The sequence below is a fragment of the Antechinus flavipes genome, chromosome 3 (assembly GCF_016432865.1).
Source record: "Antechinus flavipes isolate AdamAnt ecotype Samford, QLD, Australia chromosome 3, AdamAnt_v2, whole genome shotgun sequence".
NCBI classification, from domain to species: domain Eukaryota; kingdom Metazoa; phylum Chordata; class Mammalia; order Dasyuromorphia; family Dasyuridae; genus Antechinus; species Antechinus flavipes.
The window spans coordinates 380,451,032-380,475,438 of record NC_067400.1 but is presented as its reverse complement, the minus strand read 5'-3'; the positions used below and the strand labels follow the sequence as shown (position 1 = coordinate 380,475,438).

General features: G+C 37.5%; 1 protein-coding gene and 1 long non-coding RNA gene across 4 annotated transcripts in view; one reads left to right on the top strand and one right to left on the bottom strand.

Moving 5' to 3' along the window:
• Window positions 1-2,869, bottom strand: part of LOC127554406 (uncharacterized) — a 112,481-nt gene extending 109,612 nt beyond the window's left edge. For both annotated transcript variants that reach the window (XR_007951978.1, XR_007951976.1), the window contains exon 1: window positions 571-2,869. This is a non-coding gene — a long non-coding RNA (uncharacterized LOC127554406). The remainder of the gene's footprint in view (window positions 1-570) is intronic.
• Window positions 1-24,407, top strand: part of CLMP (CXADR like membrane protein) — a 124,056-nt gene that overhangs the window by 88,896 nt on the left and 10,753 nt on the right. For both annotated transcript variants that reach the window (XM_051985861.1, XM_051985860.1), the window contains 2 exons: window positions 2,882-3,039; window positions 18,407-18,608. In XM_051985861.1, coding sequence (XP_051841821.1) covers window positions 2,882-3,039; window positions 18,407-18,608 — 360 coding nt within the window. The remainder of the gene's footprint in view (window positions 1-2,881; window positions 3,040-18,406; window positions 18,609-24,407) is intronic.

Sequence of the window (24,407 nt, the reverse complement as noted above, 5' to 3'; positions counted from 1 at the left end):
TTTCAAACATGAGTTACACAAAAAAAAGAACAAAAGTCACTGATACAGAAGGAGCTAAGGAATTGTGTACATAAATACAAATAAAATGATAATTTTAAACCTTGGGGGTACCATGTTCAAACTTTGCTTGGAACACACAAACAGCTATGTTTATGTGTTTATATGTTTATGTTTTTGTGTTATGTTTATATGTTTATGTTTACACCTTGAAAAAAAATTATCATTTGACAGTAGAGAGAAGGAAGACTAATGGTTGAGGTTTATGTTTCTTGTGCAAAAGGAGAAATAAAGCAAGATGTTTCCAAGAAAACTATTTGTCTGATGGTTATGGGATATAGGATCATAGGAAACTTACAGTTATCTAGTCCAATCCCTTCATTTTAAATGGGAAAACTTAGGACCAATAAGGGTAAATGAATTGACCATAGTCACACAGAGAATCACATACAAGAGAACCTTCTGGTTTTGTTGTAGTTTTCCAGGAATAGTGAAACAATATGTAATAAAATTGGATTGGTACCTACTTGGTTGGTAGCTAGAGGTTCTTGGGTTTCTCTGGCTTGTTCTTACCTTGAAGATACCTTTCCATCCTAGTTCCAAGGGATTTTGTTTTGTTTTAGTTTTAGTTTTTTGTTTTTTGTCTTTTTTCCAGGAGAGAAAATTCAGGAACCAGAAGTTGTAGTGAATGACCTAATGGAGCTTTCACTCCAGTTGAGTTGATAGCCACAACAGATGCATATATTCATTTTCAGGCATAGTAAAGGTTTAATACTGTGTTCAAACCCTGAAAAAGATAATGCATAAAACAAAATGAATAAAATTGATTGATTCCCAGTCCATTCAACAAAGTTATTAAGTATCAGGATAAGGATGAAAAGAAAAATTAAATAAAAGGAGAAAAAAGGAAAAGAAAAAGAGAAGAAAAGAAACAGTCTCTGCCCTCAAGGAGTTTATATTTTAATGGAACGTGTATGTGTTTATATATAAAAATATATGCATTTAAAATTATATTTTTATATATCATAATTATATAAACTCTATATATACACTTTGCATTTGTTTGTTTATAAGGAGTTTATATTGTACTGGAATGTATATCTCTGTGTGTATGTATATATTTACATTTATACATATATGTGGAATACCAAGCTTCTTGTTGAGAAGTAAATGAGAAGACATATATAAATTAAGTTCCAGATGGAAAGGGTGTGAAAAACAGGGAATGTCAAGAAAGGTTTAGGGTAAAAAGGTACTGAGCTAGGTTTTCAAGGAGGCTAAAGATAAAAAGAGTATGCACTCAAAAAATAAAAGATCACATCTACAAAGATGTGGAGAAGAGAGACGTGAAATGAAATGGAATGTCATGTATATCAAACAGGTTCATTAACTTAGAACAGACTGGAAAGTATAGTAGTAGTTTTACTCTTTTAGACTGTCTTTTTATAGACAGTGTCTCAGTTTCATTTGTACAGTAAGATGTCTGCATGATTTTTGATTTCAAAGTTTCTTTTAACTTTAATAGTCTATGACTGGGGCAGCTAGGTGGTGTAGTGGATAGAGCCCCAGCCCCGAAGTCAGGAGGACCTGAGTTCAAATTTGACCTCAGACACTTAATATTTCCTAGCTATGTGACCCTGGGCAAGTCATTTAACCCCAATTGCCTCAGCAAAAAACAAAAACAACAAAAAGTCTATGACTATGTGATGTTAGGACCATTTGCCCCAGGATTTCCTGGTGTGCTGTCCCAGTTGGGATGATTCAACAGCCTGTGGAGGGTCTGCAAGCCCTCAGAGAATAAAGCCAGCAGAAAGACAAAGTGTACATTGAAGCCACTCTGGGTGTGCGCAGGAGACATGCCCATGGAGCATGCGTGGGGATGAGGCAGTGCCCTGCATGGACCTGGGTCTCCTAGAAAGGATTTGCATGGCCCTGTGTCCCAAGGATGGGTTTATAGCAAAGACTACTGCCCCTTGAGCCAGGGAGAGCTGCTCATTCTGTGGAGGGACTGGAGCAGGAGAATCGGCTTCCTTTCTCCCCTAAGGCAGTCTCTTTGTTAGAACACAGCCACACCAGTTTTTCCTTGAATTAGTAAGGGATTAGGGGAGGAGATTTTTTCCCCCTGGCAGCAGCTATGACTACTGCATGTGACAGCCAGAGTGTGTGCTTGCCTAGGAGAGCCTGACACTAGAACCTGAGGAACTCTGGGAAGTCTGTTCATCTGCTAAATGACCCTTCAACATTTCATGTTGCCATGGTAATAAAAATGGTGAGAATGATTGGGGGTGGAGGGTTTATACACAGAAAGAAGCAAATTGTCAGGCAGAGACAAGGGTTGAAAACAGCTTCTGGAATCAAATTAATCTACTTTGGTAGATGATAATGAAGTTTTATATATGTATAGTACTTTATTTTTTTCTTCCAGGTGGTTTCACATCTATTATTGCCTTTGATTCTTATGATAGTGACGTAAGAAAAAAAAAGTGAAGGAGGGATGGAGGAGAGAGGAAGAAACAAAGGAAAGAAGGGATGGAGGAAGGAAGGAAGGAAAGAAGGAAAAATGGAAGACTCTCCATTTTAGAGATGAGGAAACAGACTCAAAGAAGCTAAATAACTTGTTAAATAGACAGTTAGCATTTATTAGAATTTGTACCCGGAAATCCTAAGTTCATTTCTAAGATCCACAAAACAACCATAGAGTTCCAGAATTAAAAGGGATTTTCTGAGAGATCTCTGAGTGTCTCCATCTCCCAAAGTGATAAACAAATCCATTCTTATCAAGTAGTCATCTGATCCTTCCACTTGAAAAACCTGGAATCCTGCTCTCCTATCTTTGTTATATTACTCTCCATTTTCCATCACTGACAAAATTTCTCTCTTTCAGTTTCCTGTTATTTTGGAACATGGGGGACTCATATGGAAATCAAAAAAGTAGCTGAGGAGAAGGTCACTTTGCCTTGCCATCATCAGCTGGGGCTCCCAGAAAGAGACACCTTGGATATCGAGTGGCTGCTAACAGAACCTGATGGGAATCAAAAAGTGGTAAGCTTGCATATGCTGAAAGCTGACATTACCAACGGGAGCCATTAGCAGCCTGAATGCCCTCCCTTTCCCTTCTTTAGGCTCTGTCATGGTAGCAGACTTTGGTGGCACCTAGGGGTACTTAGCATAGGACAGAGAGATTAATTCTGCCATTGTTCTGGCTTCTCAGGAACTTAATAAGATGGGCAAATGATGCAGAGGGGCCCAGAGAATATTATATGTAAAGCTACTACATAAGTATAGCAAAGGGGCAGAACATCTGGGAGGATGATGAGGAACAAGCTAGTTTGAGGACTTTTGTATTGGAGTAGCTAGGATGTACAGTGGATAGGGGGCTGAACTTGGAGCCAGAAAGACCTGAATTTGAATCCAATTTCAGACACTGAACATGTGAACCTGGGCAAGCCTCTTACATTCTCTCAGTTTTATCTGTAAAATGGGGATATTAATACCACCTGCCTCACAGATTATTGTGGGAATCAATGAGAGAAGCTGTAAAAACATTTTGCAAATTTTAAAATGCCATATAAATATTAGCTATTGCTATTGGAGCTGTTGAGGACTATGGTGACCCATTAATTTTGTTATCAGTTTAGTTATAAAAAAATATACTTTACAGAATGTCAGAGCTTAAGAGACCTCAGGGGCCATCTAGACCAAGATTCCCCCCATTACAGTCTCCAACATGTGGTTGTCCATCTTTCTCTTGAATATTATTACTGAACTAGGAACTTCCTGAGACAACTCATTCTACTTCTTGAATAGAAGTTCTTTCCTCATGGTAATCTGCTATTATTACAATTCCCATTCATTATACTGATCTGCCTTCTGATGTCAAACAGAAAAAATCTAATCTTTCTTCCTTGTGATAGCCCTTCAAATAATCTAAGATCACTACCATGTCTCCGACGTGGAAACCTTCTTAATCCAATTCCTCATTGATTACAATAAGCAGTTGAAATTAACTTGATACTGGATGTCTGTGATTCTTAGTTAATCGTTTTATCACCAGAGCCCTGCTTCCCACAATGTATCATTTTCTGGAATTTTTTTCCCCCAAACTAAATGGTGAGCCTAACTAGGAAACATTTTTTAAATTATATTTTATTTTTTCAATCAACAAAAATCCATTTTTTCTTCTTTTCATCAATTCCATCCTCTTCCCACGTTGAGAAGTAAAGAAAATAAAATTTTATAATTATATGTGTGTATATATATACAATTTCACTGCAAAAGTTAAAGTCATTTGGATTGTAGAGACAAATGACTCTAGAGTCTGGGAAGCAACTTTCCCTCCTCCTCCCCTTCCTCCCCTCCCCCCCAGACAATGGGGTTAAGTAACTTGCCCAAGGTCACACAGCTAGGAAGTGTTAAGTGTCTGAGGGCACATTTGAACTCAGGTCCTCGTGACTTCAGGACTGGTGCTCTATCCACTGTGCCAACTAGCTGCCCCAGGAAGCAACTTTTGATCTAAAATAAATCTAGCCAATGTGGAATTTTGATTCCCAGACTCATCCCCACTTCTCTATTCATTCTTTTCAAATAGTTTTCCATCATTATCACCTGGAGGAACATTACAGTCTATCTAGATTAGCACAGATTTCTACTGTTTTACTGTTCTACTTCCGTGTTCCATCTGTCCTTATGCAAACCCTAACAGATACAAATTGTCCCACGATGTTACTAAAAAAAAAAAAAAAAAAAAAAAAAAAAAAGCGAGGGGAGCTAAAAATGTTTAAAATGGCACTGTGGATAGAATGCTGGGCATGAAGTCAAGGAAAATTCTGCTTCCTGTTTCCAAATATAATCTCAGATAGTTACTTGGGCAAATCAGCCCTTTTTTGCCTCAGCTCCTCATTTGTAAAGCCACTTCAGTATTTTTACCAAGAAAATCTCAGATGGGAGTCAGCAAGAGTGGGACACAACAGAACAACAAAAATGCTCTATGGCAGTTAAGTGGTTCAATGACTAGAGTACTGGGCCTGGAATCAGCAAGACCAGTTCAAATGTGACCTCAAACACTTCCTGGCTGTGAGCAAGCCGTTTAACTTCTTTCTTAATCCATTGAAGATGGTAAACCAAATACCAAGAAAAAAGTTGGACTGAACAACAACAAAAATACCTCTGTAGAAAATTCCATCAGGGACCTCACAGGAAGGAGTCAACAATTGCTGACTTTTTTTTTTTTATTACATAATTGTAATTAATAATTATTATTTTTCATCATTTACCAAATTTCCTTTACAATGGTTTGGGGTTTTGTTCATTGTTCTTCCAAATAAGGTTGGTTAGTATTATTTCCTCATTTCTTAGAATTAGAATTTTTTCTGACAAAGAGTTTTAGTATCTTCCTATTGCCTACAAAATAAAATACAGGCTCTTGATCTGGCATTCAAGGCTCTCCACATTTCACTCTAGCCTACCTTTCCAGACTTATCTTATACATATTCTATGTCCCAATAAAACTGCCCTCTTTTTTGTCCACTATTCTAAAATTACCTTTCCTCCCTCTATCACTTTACTCCTGTTAACCACCAAGGCTAGTATAGATTCCCACCATTTCCAGTTCCATCTCTCATAGTAAATGAAAGCTACTTTGTAAAATCAAGTCAGGTCAAGAAATTATGTATTAAGTACTAAATTATTAAATTAGGCACAGTGCTAAGTGCTAGGAATACAAATACAAGCAAAAGTCATTACCTTCATTCTAATTATTCTAGATATTTCTAGAAGGTAAATAAGGAGCTTACATTCTAATGAGGAAAGCAGTTTATAAAAGGAAACTGAAAATCGGGGAAAGTAGAGCAGGGACAGTATTTGGGAAAATATGGTAGGAAAAGTCCAGAGTAAGGAGTGGAGCCTGAAGAAGAGCAATGCCCTACCTAAAGTAAAGGTAAATGCAAGATTCTCCAAAACCAAACTCAGGGACTACCTACCTCCTCCAAGAAGTTAGCTATCTCATCCTTACCTCTATTAAAATTGTGCTGAATCAGTCTGAATCACCCCATAGTTTCCACTGACTAATCTTCCCCTGGTGCCTTTGATCCCATCCCAAGTTTTTTATGTTTCCTGTTCGTCAGCAGCAGCCACAATTTATTTCGTCCCTGCCTCTTTATCTTAAATCTCCTGGCCCTGAGAGGCTGCAGCGGGGGAGAGGCTGAGACACAATGGCCTGTCCCTTTTGGGAAACCTGTACTTGGCAGGACTGCCTTGTGCCAGGCCCGGAGTCAGAAGATCTGCCTCAGCGCAGCCTCAGATACTTCAGTCCTGTTGCCTGTGGAAATTCCTCATCTGTAAAATGAGCTGGAGAAGGAAACGGCAAATCGCCCCATGTCCAAGAAAACGCCAGGAGTGTCTCAGAGTCAGATGGGACAGGAAATTATTATGGCGATCACGATTGTCTCGCTCTTATTAGGACAAGGCGTCTGAAAAAGCAGTGGGCAGTTTGAAACCGTAGCCCAGTCACGGGCAGTGCGTGTGCCTGGTGTGCCATCATAAATGTCCATTTTGTTTCCTTTTCCTGAGCTCGCCTGATCCTTCAGGGCAAAGTCCTAACCAATTTTTTTTTTTTCCAACACCTCCCATTCCTTTACTCCACCCCTCATTATAGGTCAAAGTGAGTTCTCCCTCAATGATTAATCTCAGGCACTTTGTCAAACCCTCTTTTTTGTGCTTATCTCAATTTTTTTTATATCTTAGTTATATTTCTACATCTTTCCTTTGTTCAGTTGTAAATTTCTAAAGAATAAAAGTATGTACCAGCTTTTTTTTTTTTTTTAAATCCTCCATACCTAGCACAGTGTCTTTACACACAGCTTATGGTTAATAAATATCTGATGAACTAAGATATGTGACTGTGGAGCTCAATCTACAGATAGAGGTTGAAATCACAAAATTTCCTTATTAAAAGGAACCTGAGGGAACATCTTTTCCAACCCATTGTCAAAAATCAGGTTAACAAGGTAATCAATAAATAAAGTAAGGGGTTAGCTAGTTCAATAGATAGAGCACAAGTCCTGGAGTCAGAAGGACCTGAATTCAAATTCACCTCAGACACTTGACTCTCACAGGCTATATGACAACTCCCATTACTTCACCACAAGAAAAAAAAAAGGACATTTTCTGGGTCAAAGAATTGTAATTTTTATTAAATAATAGCTTTTTATTTTCAAAATATATGCAAAGATAGTTTTCAACATTCACCCTTTCAAACCCTTGTGTTCCAAATTTTTCTCCATCCAATATATGTTAAATATGTACAAAAGAATTGAAATTCTGAATAAAGTACTGTTTTACTCAAGGAAGTTCACTATGGAGAGTTACAAACAAGTTATATATACACACAAAGGGGGCAGTTAGAGAGATGGAACAAGAGTTCACAAGGTATTTATTGGAAAAAATTACAGGATTGGTTTAGATTGCTTCTAGCCAAAAAAGGCTGATGGCTGACCATACCCCCAAGCAGGAGTCACCTGTAGGCTTTATCAGAATAGCCAAACTGCAGAAATATTTTTGGGAATATCTTTAATCCGGAACAGGTCCAATTAGAGACTGCTGGTCACAGCAAAGATTCCCAGGGGATGACCTCAAGCGTAAGGAAATTACTAGAAATTGCTAGTCAGAACAAGGTAGGGATCAGGGAGCTTCCTAGCGATTCACATTAAAGAAGAAAAAAGGATCAGACAAGGAAAACTAAGTGATATAAGTACAGTACAAGGAAACCAGAAGAGAACTGTTTCAGAAAATTAAAAGTCTCTCAATAAAATAAATCAGAAAGCATTTGTTAGCATTTATTGTCAGGCACTATGCTATATCCTAAGGATACAAAGAAAAGTTAAAAAATAGTCCCTGCCTTTATGAAGTTTACATTTTATTTTTTTTTATTTATTTTTTTCCCTTGGGTAACCTTTTAAATTTTTTTATTATTAACTTTTTATTGATAGAACCCATGCCAGGGTCATTTTTTACAGCATTATCCCTTGCATAGAGTCACATAGTAAGTGAAATGAAAATTTACAGCATTATCCCTTGCATTCAATTCTGTTCCAATTTTTCCCCTCCCTCCCTCCACCCCCTCCCCCAGATGGCAAGCAGTCCTTTTACATGTTGAATAGGTTACAGTATATCCTAGATACAATATATGTGTGCAGAACCGAACAGTTTTCTTGTTGCACAGAGAGAATTGAATTCAGAAGGTATAAATAACCCGGGAAGAAAAACAAAAATGCAAGCAGTTTATATTCATTTCCCACTGTTCTTTCTTTGGATGTAGCTGCTTCTGTCCATCCTTGATCAATTGAAACTGAATTAGTTCTCTTTATCGAAGAAATCCACTTCCATCAGAATACATCCTCAAACAGTATCATTGTTGAGGTATATAATGATCTCCTGGTTCTGCTCATTTCACTTAGCATCAGTTCATGTAAGTCTCGCCAGTCCTCTCTGTATTCATGCTGCTGGTCATTCCTTACACAACAATAATATTCCATAATGTTTATACACCACAATTTACTCAACCATTCTCCAATTGATGGGCATCCATTCATTTTCCAGTGAAGCTTACATTTTAATGGACAACTCAATATTGTGTGGGTCAGAAACCATTAATAAAACAACTGGATAGCTCTCTAGAAGCAAAGCAAAGTTTATTTACGTTCTCGAGAACTGGCATCCTACCCATCAAGCAAACAATCGAAGGGAGGAGGCAAGGTAGGGAGCAAGGTTGATGCTTTTAATCCTTAACGCAAATTCCCCTTCCCACCACTGACCCTCATCCTTATTGGCTGAGGATCTTACTTTCTAAACTCGGGAACTATTCAAGAAATTGAACTTGACCAACAAGTACATAGTTGCCCATATTTGGCTGAAATAGGGAGGATAACAAGAAGGGGACTTAACTATGCCCTTGGGGGATAACAGGGAGGGGATAGCAGGGAGGAAACTTTAAGTATGTCCTTAAGATAGCAGGGAGGAGACTTTAAGTATGCCCTTAGAAAAATAGCAGGGAGGAGACACTTTAAGTATGCCCTTGACTTATACTTAAAGTCCTTCAGGCCTACTCAAACTTTGAAATAGATGAAGCCTTACTCGATTTTCACCACTGTCTTGAAAGATCTCACTTTATCTCGTTCAATATGTAGATAATTTGGTACATATAATATAAATACAGCGTAAATGGAAGGTAATCTAGAAGTAGAGAGCCTTACACAGGCAGACCAAGAAGGAGATGGAGAAAGGGAGCAGGAAAAATCATGTGCCAGGAAGTAGGATATTTGAACCAAGACTTGAGGTGAGCCAGAGAAAGGAAAAAGCAGAGGTGGGCATTCCCAATATAGGCAGCTGGGAGTGTGAAGGCACAGAAAACCAATTTAATGAAGAACTTTACATGCCAAATGGAGGACTTGATAGTCTATTCTGGAGTTTATATTTTAAGCTGTGATTTATTGAGTATATGCAAAACAAAACAAATAAATGGAATTATAGAGAGTCAAACATGTCAGAAGACTCAAAAAAAAAAAGCAACAAAAATCTGTATTGGAATGTGTGTGTGAGAGAGATATGATTGAGACTTATACTTTGGAAAAATCACTGACACCTGAGTGGTGGATGAATTGGAGTAAGAAAATTCAATTGAGTCTAGGGAGATGGTCTTGTGAGTAGAGACATGGGAACTTAAATGAGAAATGTCATAACCAACAAGATTTGGCAACAAAGTCTACCTCTAGGGTAGGGATGAGAATGAGAGTGAGGGACTGGGGAGACACTAAGGTGGATGCTAGTAACCCAAGTGAGTTTTGTTTTGGAGGGGTTAAGTTTCAGCTGCATGTGGGATATCCTGTTCTAGTTATCCAAAAGATGTCTTTTGGTGATTCAAGACTGGCTCAGAAGAGTAGCTGAACCTGTAGAAGTTGATGGAATTACTCTGTGAGCTTGTGTCTAAGGGAAAAACTGCTAGTGAGGCAGTGGACAGAGAGAACACTGGGCTTGGAATTGGGAAGACTCATTTTCATTGGGAAGACTCATTTTCATTTCACTTACTATGTGACTCTGGGCAAGTCCCTGAACCCTGTTTACCTCAGTTGCCTCACCTGAAAAATGGTCTGGAGAAAGGAAAAAGCAGACCAGTCCAGTATCTTTGCCAAGAAAACCTAAAATGGAGCCATGAAGAGTTGGTCGCAAATGAGCAATATAAGGAAACAAGAAGAATCTCCAGGATTTGGAGCCTTTTGGCCAGCTGTGGTTAATGGGGAATGGAACAACTGAGACTGAGGAGAGGTCTGACTGTAATGCCGGAGAAACTGAGGCAGGAGAGAGATTAGAGAGTTTTTAATATTTTATTAATGGGAGAGTAAGATTGACTGGACAGGACTCTCGTCTCAGATTATCCAGTCAGACAGAGATAAGTATATTGGGACCAAGGAATCCATATTGGTCCCAGGGCTGGAGGACCCAAAGAATCCAGCGCCCAGCATACAGCTGCCAGATGCCATTCTCCAGCAATGAATGAAGGAACCCCAACTTCTTAAATACCTTTTTGGAGACAAAGAAGAGAAAGGGAGGGAAAGTTTTTTTATCAGGGAGGGGAAGCCATAAAACCTAAAAATTCCAGAGACAAAGAAGTAAAGATATCATGGGTTAATCTTGGAATATTCTAAAGGATATTGTAAATCCCTAAAAGAGTCGGGAGATCTACTCTTTTATCTTGCTAATTCATAACCCGAGAGCGAATAATCCTTAGTTTTACTGGGTCAGAGACAGAACAGTTAAGGAAACTGAGACAGGGAAACTGAGTCAGGACAGTTAAAGAGAACTGTGGCATAACATGACCAGTCAAGAGAAGACCAGGAAAGAGCAGCATCGTGACAGTTTAGAGAAAATTAACTATCTAGCAGGAGAATACGGAGAAGTGATCCATAACGTTGAATGCTTTAGAGAGAGAAGAAGGATAAAAATGAGAAAAAGCCATCTGACACTCTTCCAACTCTGTACCTTTGTATGGAATTCTCTGGCTGCTTGAAATATCTTCCCTCCTCACTTCTACCCCTTAGACTTTCTTCCTAACTTCCTCCAAAACTTAGCCCAAAAGATCACCTCCTTAAAAGCCAGGCTGATTTTACTTCCCATTCCCCCAACAAATAAACCTCTCCCCCAAAAATTTACCTTATATTTGTACAGATCCACGTTATTATTATTGAGGACAGGGACAATTTTGTTTTATCTCTGAATCTCTATTACTTAGCATAGCACCTAGAACTTTGTGAGGAGGGATAGCAGAGCCTATGACTTCTTTTGATATAGAATTCCTATACCAGATTTAGGAAATTCCTTCTACTCATGCTTATCAACACTGATCACAATCAGAGAGTTGCCTGTGGGCACTAAAAGGTGAAGGGGCTTGTCTACTCCCCAGAGCTGATCATTGACTTAATTCTGTCCACTGCACCACCCTGCCTCTCAGTTTGGCTGAGAGGGCTTAGCAAACAGAAAGTGCTTGATATCTATTCACTGAATGAATGAGGATAGATAATTCTATTAAGACTTTTGGCTGTGAAGGGGGAAAGAGAAAAAGGCTTGATTAGGTATGGGGATTTCAATTTAATTAAATAATCATTTACCATGAGCAGTGAGTTCACTGTGTTAGGCACTGAGAAAATTAAAGTCTTTTGGGATAGTGAAACTAGAAAATAGCCCTTGTTTGTTAAAGAGAAGGGAGGTTTCTCAGGGAGGTTTTCTGGAGGCAGCCTTAGTATCAGTTAGTATCGATGTCTGTGAGACAAAGAACAAGTGAGATTGATGAGGTCCTGGGTTTCTAGGTGGCGTCAGCACAGAAAGCCTGAAGAATTATTATTTCCTAAAACAACAGGAAAGGGCACTGGTGGGGATTAGTTTAACTCTATAATCCCACCCTCTGTGAAGGTTATGGATAGTCCCACTTTTCTGTGAGGAGTTAGAAAGCCAAGTTATGAAAAACCCCTGAGGTTAAATTTCTCTTATAAATCTGTCCACAGCCCATACCATCTATGCTGAACCCCTTTGGTTCAGTCCCACAAACCCTTCTTCTGCCTCATGGTGTCTTTCTCCTTGTTAGAGCTTCTCCTTTTAGGCTGCTAAACATTACAGATTTAGCCTGCCAGTCAATGGTATACTCCCACCTCATGGAGCAAAATGTCCTTTCTTCTGATTAATTGTGAATTCCACTAGGGAACTTGTCTTTTCCATTGTTAATTGATAAAAACACTTTCCTTGCTAACTCTATTTCATATTTGCCATTACCACTCCCAGTGCTTAGTGTATCTCTTCATTTTGTCTGTAAAGTGTTCTTCTAGATAAATATCTTTTGAAAAGAGAATAGCCATTGTGCATTCTTCACATGACCGAATCCCAACATTTGGTGCCTACATCCATTTCATCATTTAGTGTTAAACCCCAAATACAGCATTTAGAACCAGGAATTGCTACCCTAAACATATCAGAGATGGAAGAAAGGAGGTGTGATTAATGAAAAGCACTAAGCACATCATTTGACACAAAATTTTTGTATTTTACTATAATTTACAGTCATTTTTCCTAGCTGTGCCAATGTACTTTAAGTACAAATGATTACAAACCTATAATTTTAGTTTGAAGCACAAATCTTTCATCCTCCTATCTCTATTTCTGTCTTATGGATTAAAAAAATACACTGCATCAATTGACACAGCTTGGTCCTTCAAGGTATTCTTAAATCTTGGCCCTTCCAGTGTTTAATGGAGCCTGAAAACGGCTGGAAGGGTGGAAGTGAAAGGATTAGTCTTTACAGGGAGCAAGGACTTTTCTTCCTCTGCCTTGGGAAGGTGGTAAGTGAAGAAGAAAGAGCTTTTAAGGCTGATGAGAAAATTAGAAGCAGGATACAGTTTAATAGCTCTTTCAGATTTGCAAAGCACTTTCTTCCATACTGAGAGAAAAAAGGGGTTAGGAAAGGTTGGGAGTTCCCACTCAAACCTTTGTCTTCTCCCTCCATCTTTAATGCTTTTGGCCCTAGGCTAAAATTCACTCAAGTGCTGTGGGAGGATGGGGAGGGGGGGAGGGGAAAGGGAATATAGGAATGTTTCTTTCTCTGAGGAAGGGGGGAAAGAAGAAGATGGTTACCAGGAGTTTTGAAGGGCAGGAGTAGGATGTTAAGGGAGCTCACTTGGGAAGACAGATTTTTGTTTTTAGAAGCAAGATCATCTGTTACAATAAAGAGAAAACATGGAGTCTTTGGGAATATATTAAAGGTTTAGAATAAAAGATCTGAGACTAACAAATAGATTAAAAGATTACTGAGCCATTGAAGACTCTTCTAACGTTAAAGATCAGAATTAAAGATCTAATTGGCCGGTTCTCTTATATTCTCCTGCCCACTAAAAGAAGATTAAAGTGATCTGGGACTGAGGACTGGCCCAGCCCAAACTACAAAAAGTGAAAGGAATTAAGTATTCTAGAGTGTTACTGGGAGTATCAGTGAATTAACTAACCTTTCTAGTTGGACTGGGTAGGAAGGCAGAGGCTAAAAATTGAGAAACCAGCAAGGAAAACCAGATTATCCTCCGTGGAATTCCTTTGTACTTGGTCTCATCATCATGCCTGTGACATTGAAATACTCTAGTCTTACTTCCACAGTAGTAGTAACTGTCTTCCTTATCATTATAGCTCTCTCTGAATCCTAAACTGCCTCTAACTCTGTCTCCAATTTCCCAGATTGAATTCAGGCACCTAAATATTTGGGACTTCACTGTATGAGGGGAAGTAGTAGAAAATAAGATTTAAAATCAGATTAAGCCTAAAATGTCAAGCTAAGGAGTTTCTATTTTCTCCTATAGGAAACTTATTGTTTAACTGTTTTTCAGCCATGTTCAACTCTTTCTCTTCATGATCCCATTGGGGGTTTTCTTGGCAAAGATACAGCAATGGTTGGCTATTTCCTTCTCCAACTCATTTTAAAGAAGAGGGAATGGAGGCAAACAGGGTTAAATTGTAATGCCGAAGAAACTGAGCAAGATAGAGATTGGAGAGTATTTAATAAATTATTAAACAAAGAGATTTACTGGGACCAATGGATCCATGTTTGGTCCCAGGGCTGAATGAGACTTATCGTCTCCAAGAATCCAGCAATCAGAATTCTCAATGATATATATACACGTGACTCAAATGCAGAGGGTAGACTGAGGCAGAAGTGGAGTCAGGGTACTGAGAGCAGAACAGGATTCTGACAGGGTGGGGTGAGCCTCGGGAGATGGGATGACTTAATCAGGGGAAGGCACCCTGCACGTAGACATTTGATAAGACAGTATGTGATATTCTAATAGCTTGGGCTGGGGAAAGGCATTCTATCAAGTATTCTGATAAAGAGAGAGGGGAGGTTTTCAGAACTGAGAAACAGGGAACCCCAGGCAAGACTGGGTCAGGATAATAAGGGAAACTGAGTCTGGACAATAAAAGAGAACTGTGGCATAACAAAATGATTTGCCTGGGGTTGTACAACTAATAAGCGTCAGAGGCCAAATTTGAACTCAGGAATATGAGTCTTCCTGACTCCAGATCTAACAGTCTATCTATCCACTGTGCTGGTTGCCCCTGATAAGAAATGGGGAACCGTTTAGAGCTTTTGAGCAACACTAAGGATGATGGCAGTGACTTGGTGACTTCCTCATGAAGTCTTTTGAAGACGGGTTTCAAAGAGTGGATCAAAGAAGTGAGAGTGGAGCCTCAGGACTATAAGGAAGCCTCCAAAGGACTAGTAAAATAGCCAAGGTCTGAATGAGAGCAGTGGCAGGATGGGAGAAGAACGGAGATATATCATAAGCATAAAATTCACAAGAATATTGTAGGCATAGAATCCAACTGATTGGATATGGGGAAGGAATCGAAAATCACTTCAGAGCCTTGAGCTTGGATGAAGGCCTTCCTTCAAGTCCCAACTGACTTCTTATTTCCTACAAGAAGCCTTTCCTAATCCTTCCCTTCACCTCTGAGATTATCTTCAAGACTGTTTGCATATTGTTGATCTCACTAGACTATGAGATAATTGAGCTTTTTATTCCCAGAATTTTGCACATAGTACTTAGGCTGGCACATAGTAAGAACTCACTAAATGCTTGTTGATTAACATAATAGGTGCTTAATAAGTGCCTGTGAACTGAATGCTGGTATCATCAACTGAAATAGAGAAGTGAGGACAAGTGAAGGAGATAAATTTCTGTACATATGAAGCTGGAGATGAAGATGAGACATTAAGGTCTTGCAAGGGAGCTGGCCACTGAGGCTGGAGTAGTGGAATTAGGAGTCATCAATTTAGAGGTGATAAATGAAGCCATTGGGAAGAAATGCCTTTATCTAACGGAGAGAAATATAGGGATTAGAGAACTAGAGAATTAGAGTTGGAAAGGATCTCAATGGATCATGTAGTAATCCAACACATTCCTCATTTTAATAATGAGAAAACTAAGGCCTTCACTAAGTTAAAAATAATTTGTGAAGATCATACAGGTCGTGAATGGAATTCAAGTCTCTACCTTCAAATGCAGTGTTCTCCTAATCTGTGTTTTTTGCCTCCATAATCCTTTGCCCAGCCTTTAAAAAAAAAAAAAAAAGTTATTTGTTCTTTCCTTAAGTCTCCAGAGGAGTTTTTAATGCCTCTTTTAATAGCTATTTTAATCTTTTTACTCTTCCATGAATTTCTATATCAGAACAATTTAGGTTAGGTTAAATTTAGGTTATTTTCTTTAGGTTAAATTAAATTCTTATTGCTGTATAATTTGGTCTTGCCAATTCCAGTTTCCTGACTAAATGTTTCCTTTCTCCTTTAAATAACTCAGTGAAGTATTAAAATTATTATTATCTCTATTTTATAGATAAAGAAACTGAGGTTCAGAGAATTGAAATTTTCAAAGGTCACAGAGCAAGTCCAAATATTACAACTTTTTTTGCATCCAGTTTCAAAAGTATATATCTTATAGTCTTTTTTTTTTTTTTTTTTTTGAGACTATCAAGGTTAGTGACTTGCCCAGGGTCACACAGATAGTGTCTGAGGTCATATTTGAACTCAGGTCCTCCTGATTCCAGAGCTGATATCCTACCTACTAAGCCATGCAGCTGTGCCACATAACTTGTAGCCTTAGAGACTTGACTGGGTAACTGAAGATATTAAATGACTTGTTTCTGGTCACACAAGAAGCATGTGCCAGAAGCAGGGCTTTCTAGACCCTTTCTGACTATCTACTTATTGTAATTAATAAGATAATTCTTAATTAGTGAGATAAAAGTTTGGAAAGTGTGTTGCATACATTATTTCTTTAGATTCTCACAAGTCCATGAGGTAGATACAACAGATAGATAGCTGAAGAATTTCAGAAAGGTTAAGAGAGGTGGCTGGAGAGCTGTTAAATGTCAGAAGAGAAATAACTGAGATTTTTCCAATGCTTTTCCCTCTGTGTGGTTCAGAAATGGTGAGGGATCATCATTTAATTAAAAAAAAAATAGCTGGAGAGATCTCTAGAAGCAAAGCAAAGTTTATTATACATTCTCACGAGAAGGATGTCCCACCCATAAAGCAGACAATCAAAGGGAGGAAGCCCCATTTGGGGCAGGGTCAATACTTTTAATCCCTAATACAAATACCCCCTCCCACCACTGACCCTCATCCTTATTGGCTGAGGATCTTACATTCTAATGGAGGGAACTACCCAAGCAATTGAACTTGACCAATAAGTACATAGCTGCCCATATTTGACTGAAATAGGGAGACGCTGATGTCATGGGAGGTAGCAGGAAGGGTACTTAGATATGCTCTTGAATCAGTGCTCAAAGTCCTTCAGGCCTACTCCAACTCTGAAGTAGAGAAGCCTTACTCGATTTTCACAACTGTCTTGAAAGATCTCACCTCATCTCGTTCACCTCTAACAGTGACTTTCTACTACACTGTACTCACTCCCTTACAAGAGAAATTATTAAGTGCTTGTTGAATGTTAAAGAGACTATAGCTAATAACAATATAATAACAATAAGGACAATGATAACAACCTATTTATAATATTCTTTTAAGACTGTGCCTTCCTCACAACAACTCTGAGATTAACAGATAAAGAAACGGTTAACAGAAGAAATACCCTATCTATGAGTGCACACCAAAAACAACAATATGCAAACAGGCAATGTTGAGGTACAATTTAAATCCTACCTAAATCTAATACATTGAAGCCAAAAGGTCAAGGATAACATAGAGTGTGAAAGATCATAGTATTTGGCAATTCAGAAGTTACTGGTCACCGTGGTGAGAGAAATTTCAGTCAAGTAGCGGTGTTGAGCATGTGAGGGGGATGAAGAAATAGGGACAATGAAAACAAACTACGATTTCTAGAAGTTTAGCCATGAAGGAAAGACAAAAGCTTTCAGAGGATAACAAGGTTGAGAGTTTGGGATTTTAAAAAATTAATTGGTATAAGGTAAGAGGATTAAACATAATAGAATGGTAAGCATATTGCTTACTTATAATACATTTTGGAGATACCTATAGCAATCTTGAAAATTTCCATTTTCTTGAATTATCCATGCAAAATTCTCACTTCTTGTCATAGATGACCAAAAGTTAACTATACTCTACCTCTTGCTTTCTGGGCTACTAAAAGTGATAACAAATGGGAAACTGTTTGGAGATTGGATGAGTTATTGACTTTGATTTCTGACCTGGGTCTGGGTTTTTTTCATTATCATTACTTATTCCACTGAAGCATATCTCCTTCTATGCAATTCTTCTTTCTCCCATATCCATCCAACTTAATGGAAGATTTCCTCTGTTGTTTGTTGTTGTTTTTGTCATCTTGGGGGTACCAGAATAGAACTCTATCTGCTGGTTCTTATTCCTGCTACGTGACCTCCCTTTGTCTTCCAGTTATACATGTCAAAAATTACATAGAAACTAGATTTAGTTTCTTCCTTCTGTTCTGCCATTTGAACAACAGACTTCTTTGGTAGAATGAGAGACGAGCCATCAGGCGACTGTCTCATTCTGTTTGGGAGAGATACTGAGTAATCAGTCTAACAGGGTCTTGGCAGAGATGGAGACTAAAAAAGTCATTGGTATACAAAGAAACTTGCATTCTGGTGGCTGGGCCATGTCTGGCCATGGAGGTCCTGACTTGGGGGACAAAGGCATGAGTTGAAGTGAAAGAGAAACTATGTGGGGAAGATAGGTGGGTGCAGAGTACTAAGACTTCCAATCCCAGGTAGAGGACGACCTGTATCCCTTTGGTTGGTATCTATAGGTACAGATATCAGTGCCCTGGATCCCCTTCATGGTATGAGGAGGTTGAAGACCACACTACTTAACTGTGCCGTATCCATTCTACAGGTGATCACCTACTCCAGCCGTCAGGTCTATAACAATTTGACGGAGGAGCAGAAGGGGCGTGTAGCCTTTGCTTCCAACTTCCTGGCAGGAGATGCCTCCCTGCAGATTGAGCCCCTAAAGCCTAGTGATGAGGGCCAGTACACCTGCAAAGTGAAGAATTCAGGGCGCTACCAGTGGAACCGTGTCAACTTGAAAGTGCTAGGTAAGTCATGGGTCCTAGGGCACTCCCCTATCTCCCATAATTTTGTAGACTTACAGAATATGCATGCACTCTACTGACCTAGCATTTCTTGGACACTTCCATTTTGTGGCAATATTGAGAAATTTACTTTCTTTCAAGCTGGGATCTACTTCAGAGGTCATCTAAGTCTATCTCTAGATAGCCAAGCAGAACCACATTAAATCTTTCTCTGAAGACACATGCTTATTTTGTTTTTTGACCACCATTAGTGAAAGAAAATTAATTCATCCTCTTTGGCAAAATATTCCACTATTTAAGAATCTTCTAGAGAATAAATGTAAAAAAAAACCCCAAAAACCTAGATCTTTTTCAAATAAAATGTCTATCTAGGTCTCCTTCCTTGAGTTTATGTTTGGGAAGATAATTTTAAACTCAAGTATAAATTTTTTTTTGTCCTAATTAAATTTCATCTTGTCTCAATGTTCTAGATCTTTTTTTTTTTTTTAATCTTGACTCTGTCATCCAGCCTATTACTTATCCATTCCATTCTCTAAACTCCCCTCTCCAAGTTTTGTGACATTTCTAAACTATAAGCCTGTTAGTTATGTTTTTATCCCAGGTCAGGCATCAAAATTTTAAACAGTGCAGGGCCAAGAACAGCTCCCTGGTTGATCCTACTTGAGACCTCCTTCCAAAATGAACTAAAATCATTATTAATTACTTTTTGTGTCATCATTCTACCAATTTAAAAAATCACAATATTACTTACTATTATCTAACTCAAATGTCTCCATGTTGTCTACACACACAGCAAGGGAAATTCTATCAAATGCTTTGCCAGAATCTTCTTAAACTATATCTTTGTCATTTCTTAATCAATCAGTCTAGGCACCCTATCAAAAAATTAAGTGAGGTTAATCTGGCATATCTATTCCTGATGACTGTTTGTAATCATTGCTTTCTTTTCTAGTTGTTTAGTAATACATTTTCAAATTTTCTCAAGAATTGAATTTAGTCTTACTGGCTGATAGGTTACAGACTCCAACCAATCTCTTCCTTTTTTGAAACTTAAGAATCTAGGACATATTCTTCTTCAGTTCTATAGCACCTCTCAGGTGGTCCACAGTCACTTGAAAAACAGTAATATTGACTTAGTAATCTTATCTGCTATTCATTCAGTACCCTAGAATGTAGTTCCTTTAGTCCTAGTACCTTGAACTTAGTGAGGGAACTAGAGGTTCTTTTGTTTCCTTAGTTTCTTCAAGTTTAAACTTCTAATCAGATATTTTTATTCTGTCCTTTCCATCCCAAAGATCTTTTTCCTTGGCAGAGGAAACAAATAAATCAAGTTGCCTTCTCTATGTCATCCCTTATCTTTATCTGGTCCCATAAAATATTCTTTGATCTTCTACTTTTGCTCAGTTTAGTTTTCAAAACCCTTTTTCCTTTTTAATCTAGCTTTCTTCACTCACTCTGAGCTGACATTATTTTTACTGTGCCATTGTCAGTCAGTTATTTTTCAGTTGTGTCCCACCTACTCTTCATAATTCCATCTTGGGATTTTGTTTGACAAAGAAACAGGAGTGGTTTGCTATTTCCTTCTCCAATTGAAGCCAAAAGGGATTAAGTGACTTGCCCAGGTCACAGAGCTAGTAAGTATCTGAGACTGTATTTAAACTCAGATCTTCCTGACTCCAGACCCCATGCTGGATTCATTGAGCCACCTAGTTGCACTATTGGATAATTGGAATCTGACAACAGGCAAGGGAACATAGGGAGTCTGAGAAAGAGGTAGACTAAAGGGGAATTCACAGCTTTTTTAGAGGTGTAGGAGCAGGGCAAACATGTTATATATTATTAAAATCAAAGATCACTTGGTTAGAGCTTCCTGGGTTTCTGCCTTTAAGGATCTGAAGTGCTAGAACAATCTTAACAAAGAGTCTTAACAAATAAACTCTTAGGGCAAGCAAATCACTCATCAAAATCTCCTGGTTATGTTGCATGTGACTATTCACCCCCTGGTGCAGACTAAAACACCTCCCAGTTTTACCATCCTGGGTGATTTTGCCTAATGTTCAGCAAATCCTCCATAGAGGGACATCGGAACATAACCAAGGCCTTCTTATTCTTCTTTTAATATTTCTTGGAATATCACTATAGGTATGATCTAATTTCTCTGGTGACATAACGCCATTGGATCACTGGACAAGAATCCCACATTTAATTCTACCAACAGTTAAATAAATATTTATAAGTGATCTAAAAAATGTAGTTCTTAGACTCCCATCTGCTATTGTCACTATCATTATGGAAATGGATAGAGTCCTAAGGATGAAGGGCCTATTTTTACCTACAGTTAACAAATTGTCCTCTCTTTCTCCCCATTCCCCTCCCACAATACACACTATACAAATGTATCCTGGTAGTTATGGGACCCATTCCCCAAACCATCATTACCATATAACACATAGCTCCCTCCTTGCTAAAGAATGAGAGCTGCATCTATAGGATGAAATTGTACTGGGAGAAAAAAATAGATCAAGTTCAATTGATGGTTTATTGATTTATATTACTCTATTCCCTTTGTTTATAAAAACTAATAGCTAGCATGTATAAAGTAAGGTGCTTTTGCAAATATCTCATTTCATCCTTACAACCCTGGGAGGTGGGTGCTGTTATTATCCCCATTTTACAGATGAGGAAGTTTCAGAATTTTAACTCAAATCTTCCTGACTTCGAGTCATGTTCTGTTTACTGTACCACCTAACTGCCACATAAAGGAATCTGAAAGTTGCTTTCAAAGTTAAAATGATACTTTTTTCAAGTGATCTAATGTACTTAAGAACTTATCTGAAGGCATCCCAGCAGATGAATGATACCTTCATTCCTAAATTTTTAGATTTCTTAAGTTTTTCAATGTAAAATGTTAACCACAAACTCACATACTGCTTAAGAAAAATTCCCTGTGGATCAAAACATTCACCTTTTTGTTCTTGTTTGCTTGTTTTTTTTTTTTTTTTCTTTATTGTGGTTTTTTTTCCCCATTGCATCTGATTTTTTTAATGCGGCATGATGAATATGGAAATAAGTTTAAAAGAATTGTATATATTGAAGCTGTATTGAGTTTCTTGCTGTTTTGGTAGGGGAGGAAGAAAAATTTGTAACACAAGGTTTTTCAGAGGTAAATGAAAACTATCTTTGCATATATTTAGAAAAATAAAATATTATTTTTAAAAGAGTAAAAAGAAAGATTCCAAATCGCAAATTTTAAAATATATTTCATTATTTTTGCCATGGTAAGACTAGTTCCAAACTTAAGAATTAACCCTATTCAACAGCACTACAAGGAACTGAAGGAGTTAGAGGAGGAGAAGATAAGTCAAATTGATTGGGGGATTGAGGAGAGACTCAAAAGAAGTCAGTAATTAAGTAGCTACTTAGAAACTTTTCAATCTGATAACATGGTATTCATTTCCTTTGCATTCAGCAGAAAAGGTTTTTTTATTTGTTTGTTTTTCTATTTTTCCCTTTCTTAATCAAGTTAGTAGAAGATAGGTATTTTGAAGAATAAGAATTATCTTTTATGTTTAAAATTCCTATAAAAGACTGATTAAGTCATTTTAAACTTAACTCCTTCTTAAAATGTTAATCCCAAAAATTTTAAGATGTTCCCCATTCTCTTCCCCATTCCCCTTACAGAGAAGACAACTGATCCACAGGAGAAATGACTAGTCCAAGGTCACAGAACAAGATAATGTTTGAATAATGCACCTCCCACTTAAGCATATTGAGTTTAATAAATTACTTTGTTCACCTAGTGGGGAGCAAAATAGCTAAAAGTCCAGCAGAGTCATTTATCTGATTAAAAATTTATTTTGGCTAAAGCTCTCTAGCTCTGCAGAAAGCTGTTTGGCAGTTTGGTGTTTTGTTTTTCGAGGGGATGACAGTGTTTACTGATTGAGGTCTGAATGGAGAAGGGAAATCCCTTTTAATTTCTGTGGAATAGCACACGGATTGTGTACCCTTGTCTGAGTTTTAAGAATTAAGAAACATATGAAGAATTAAAATTTCAAACACTCATGAAAAACTAATTTCTCCTTTAATATCCTTTAATAATAATTAATATTAATATCCTTTAATAAGAATCCCACATTAAAAATACCAACAGTTAAATAAATTTTTATAGGTCTTTAAAAATGTGATTCTTAAGAGGAGCATTTGGACTGGAATAAAGCTTTGAAAAGGAAAAGATAAGTCAAATTGATTGGGGGATTGAGGAGAGACTCAAAAGAAGTCAGTAATTAAGTAGCTACTTAGAAACTTTTCAATCTGATAACATGGTATTCATTTCCTTTGCATTCAGCAGAAAAGGTTTTTTTATTTGTTTGTTTTTCTATTTTTCCCTTTCTTAATCAAGTTAGTAGAAGATAGGTATTTTGAAGAATAAGAATTATCTTTTATGTTTAAAATTCCTATAAAAGACTGATTAAGTCATTTTAAACTTAACTCCTTCTTAAAATGTTAATCCCAAAAATTTTAAGATGTTCCCCATTCTCTTCCCCATTCCCCTTACAGAGAAGACAACTGATCCACAGGAGAAATGACTAGTCCAAGGTCACAGAACAAGATAATGTTTGAATAATGCACCTCCCACTTAAGCATATTGAGTTTAATAAATTACTTTGTTCACCTAGTGGGGAGCAAAATAGCTAAAAGTCCAGCAGAGTCATTTATCTGATTAAAAATTTATTTTGGCTAAAGCTCTCTAGCTCTGCAGAAAGCTGTTTGGCAGTTTGGTGTTTTGTTTTTCGAGGGGATGACAGTGTTTACTGATTGAGGTCTGAATGGAGAAGGGAAATCCCTTTTAATTTCTGTGGAATAGCACACGGATTGTGTACCCTTGTCTGAGTTTTAAGAATTAAGAAACATATGAAGAATTAAAATTTCAAACACTCATGAAAAACTAATTTCTCCTTTAATATCCTTTAATAATAATTAATATTAATATCCTTTAATAAGAATCCCACATTAAAAATACCAACAGTTAAATAAATTTTTATAGGTCTTTAAAAATGTGATTCTTAAGAGGAGCATTTGGACTGGAATAAAGCTTTGAAAAGGAAAAGCTTATTTAAAAGGTCAACACTGATCTATCTGTTGGGGGCCAATGAATTGTAGATTTTTAAAAGCATGGCTTAATAATTCTGATGACAGTACTTTTCAAAGTTATGCTCTACTGCTATATGCAGAAAATGTAAAAACTGCTTAGTCAGAACTGGTTTTATCAGAATTCTCAACTTGTCTGTAGCCCCAAGGCATTTTGTCAAATTATCTACCTTTTAATGAATAGAAATATTATTTAAACAGTGGAGTCTGAAAAACTCCTCTTCCTGAGTTCAAATTTGACCTCAGACACATACTAGTTGTGTGACCCTGGGCTTACGTAACTGTTTGCCTCAGTTTCCTCATCTGTAAAAAGTGCTGAAGAAAGAAATGGCAAATCACTCCAGTATTTTTGCCAAGAAAACCCCAAATGGGATCGTCAGAGTCAGAGTCTCCTGAACAGAAAAAGTAGCTAGCTGCCCTATTTTTTGGCAGAATGAACCATTTCATTAGTTAATAGATATCTGGATGAATGAAGTCTTCAGTGATTTCCACATCATTGCCCTTTGGCCAGGATGATGATCTGTTTTCCAATCTTCATCTATTTTTTCCATATGTGTAAGTGGTATATTATTTACTTATTCCAATGACAAATATGAATAATATTTGCCGCTTCAATTATCTATGCCAAAATTCTCTCTCCTAAACTTCTGGTTT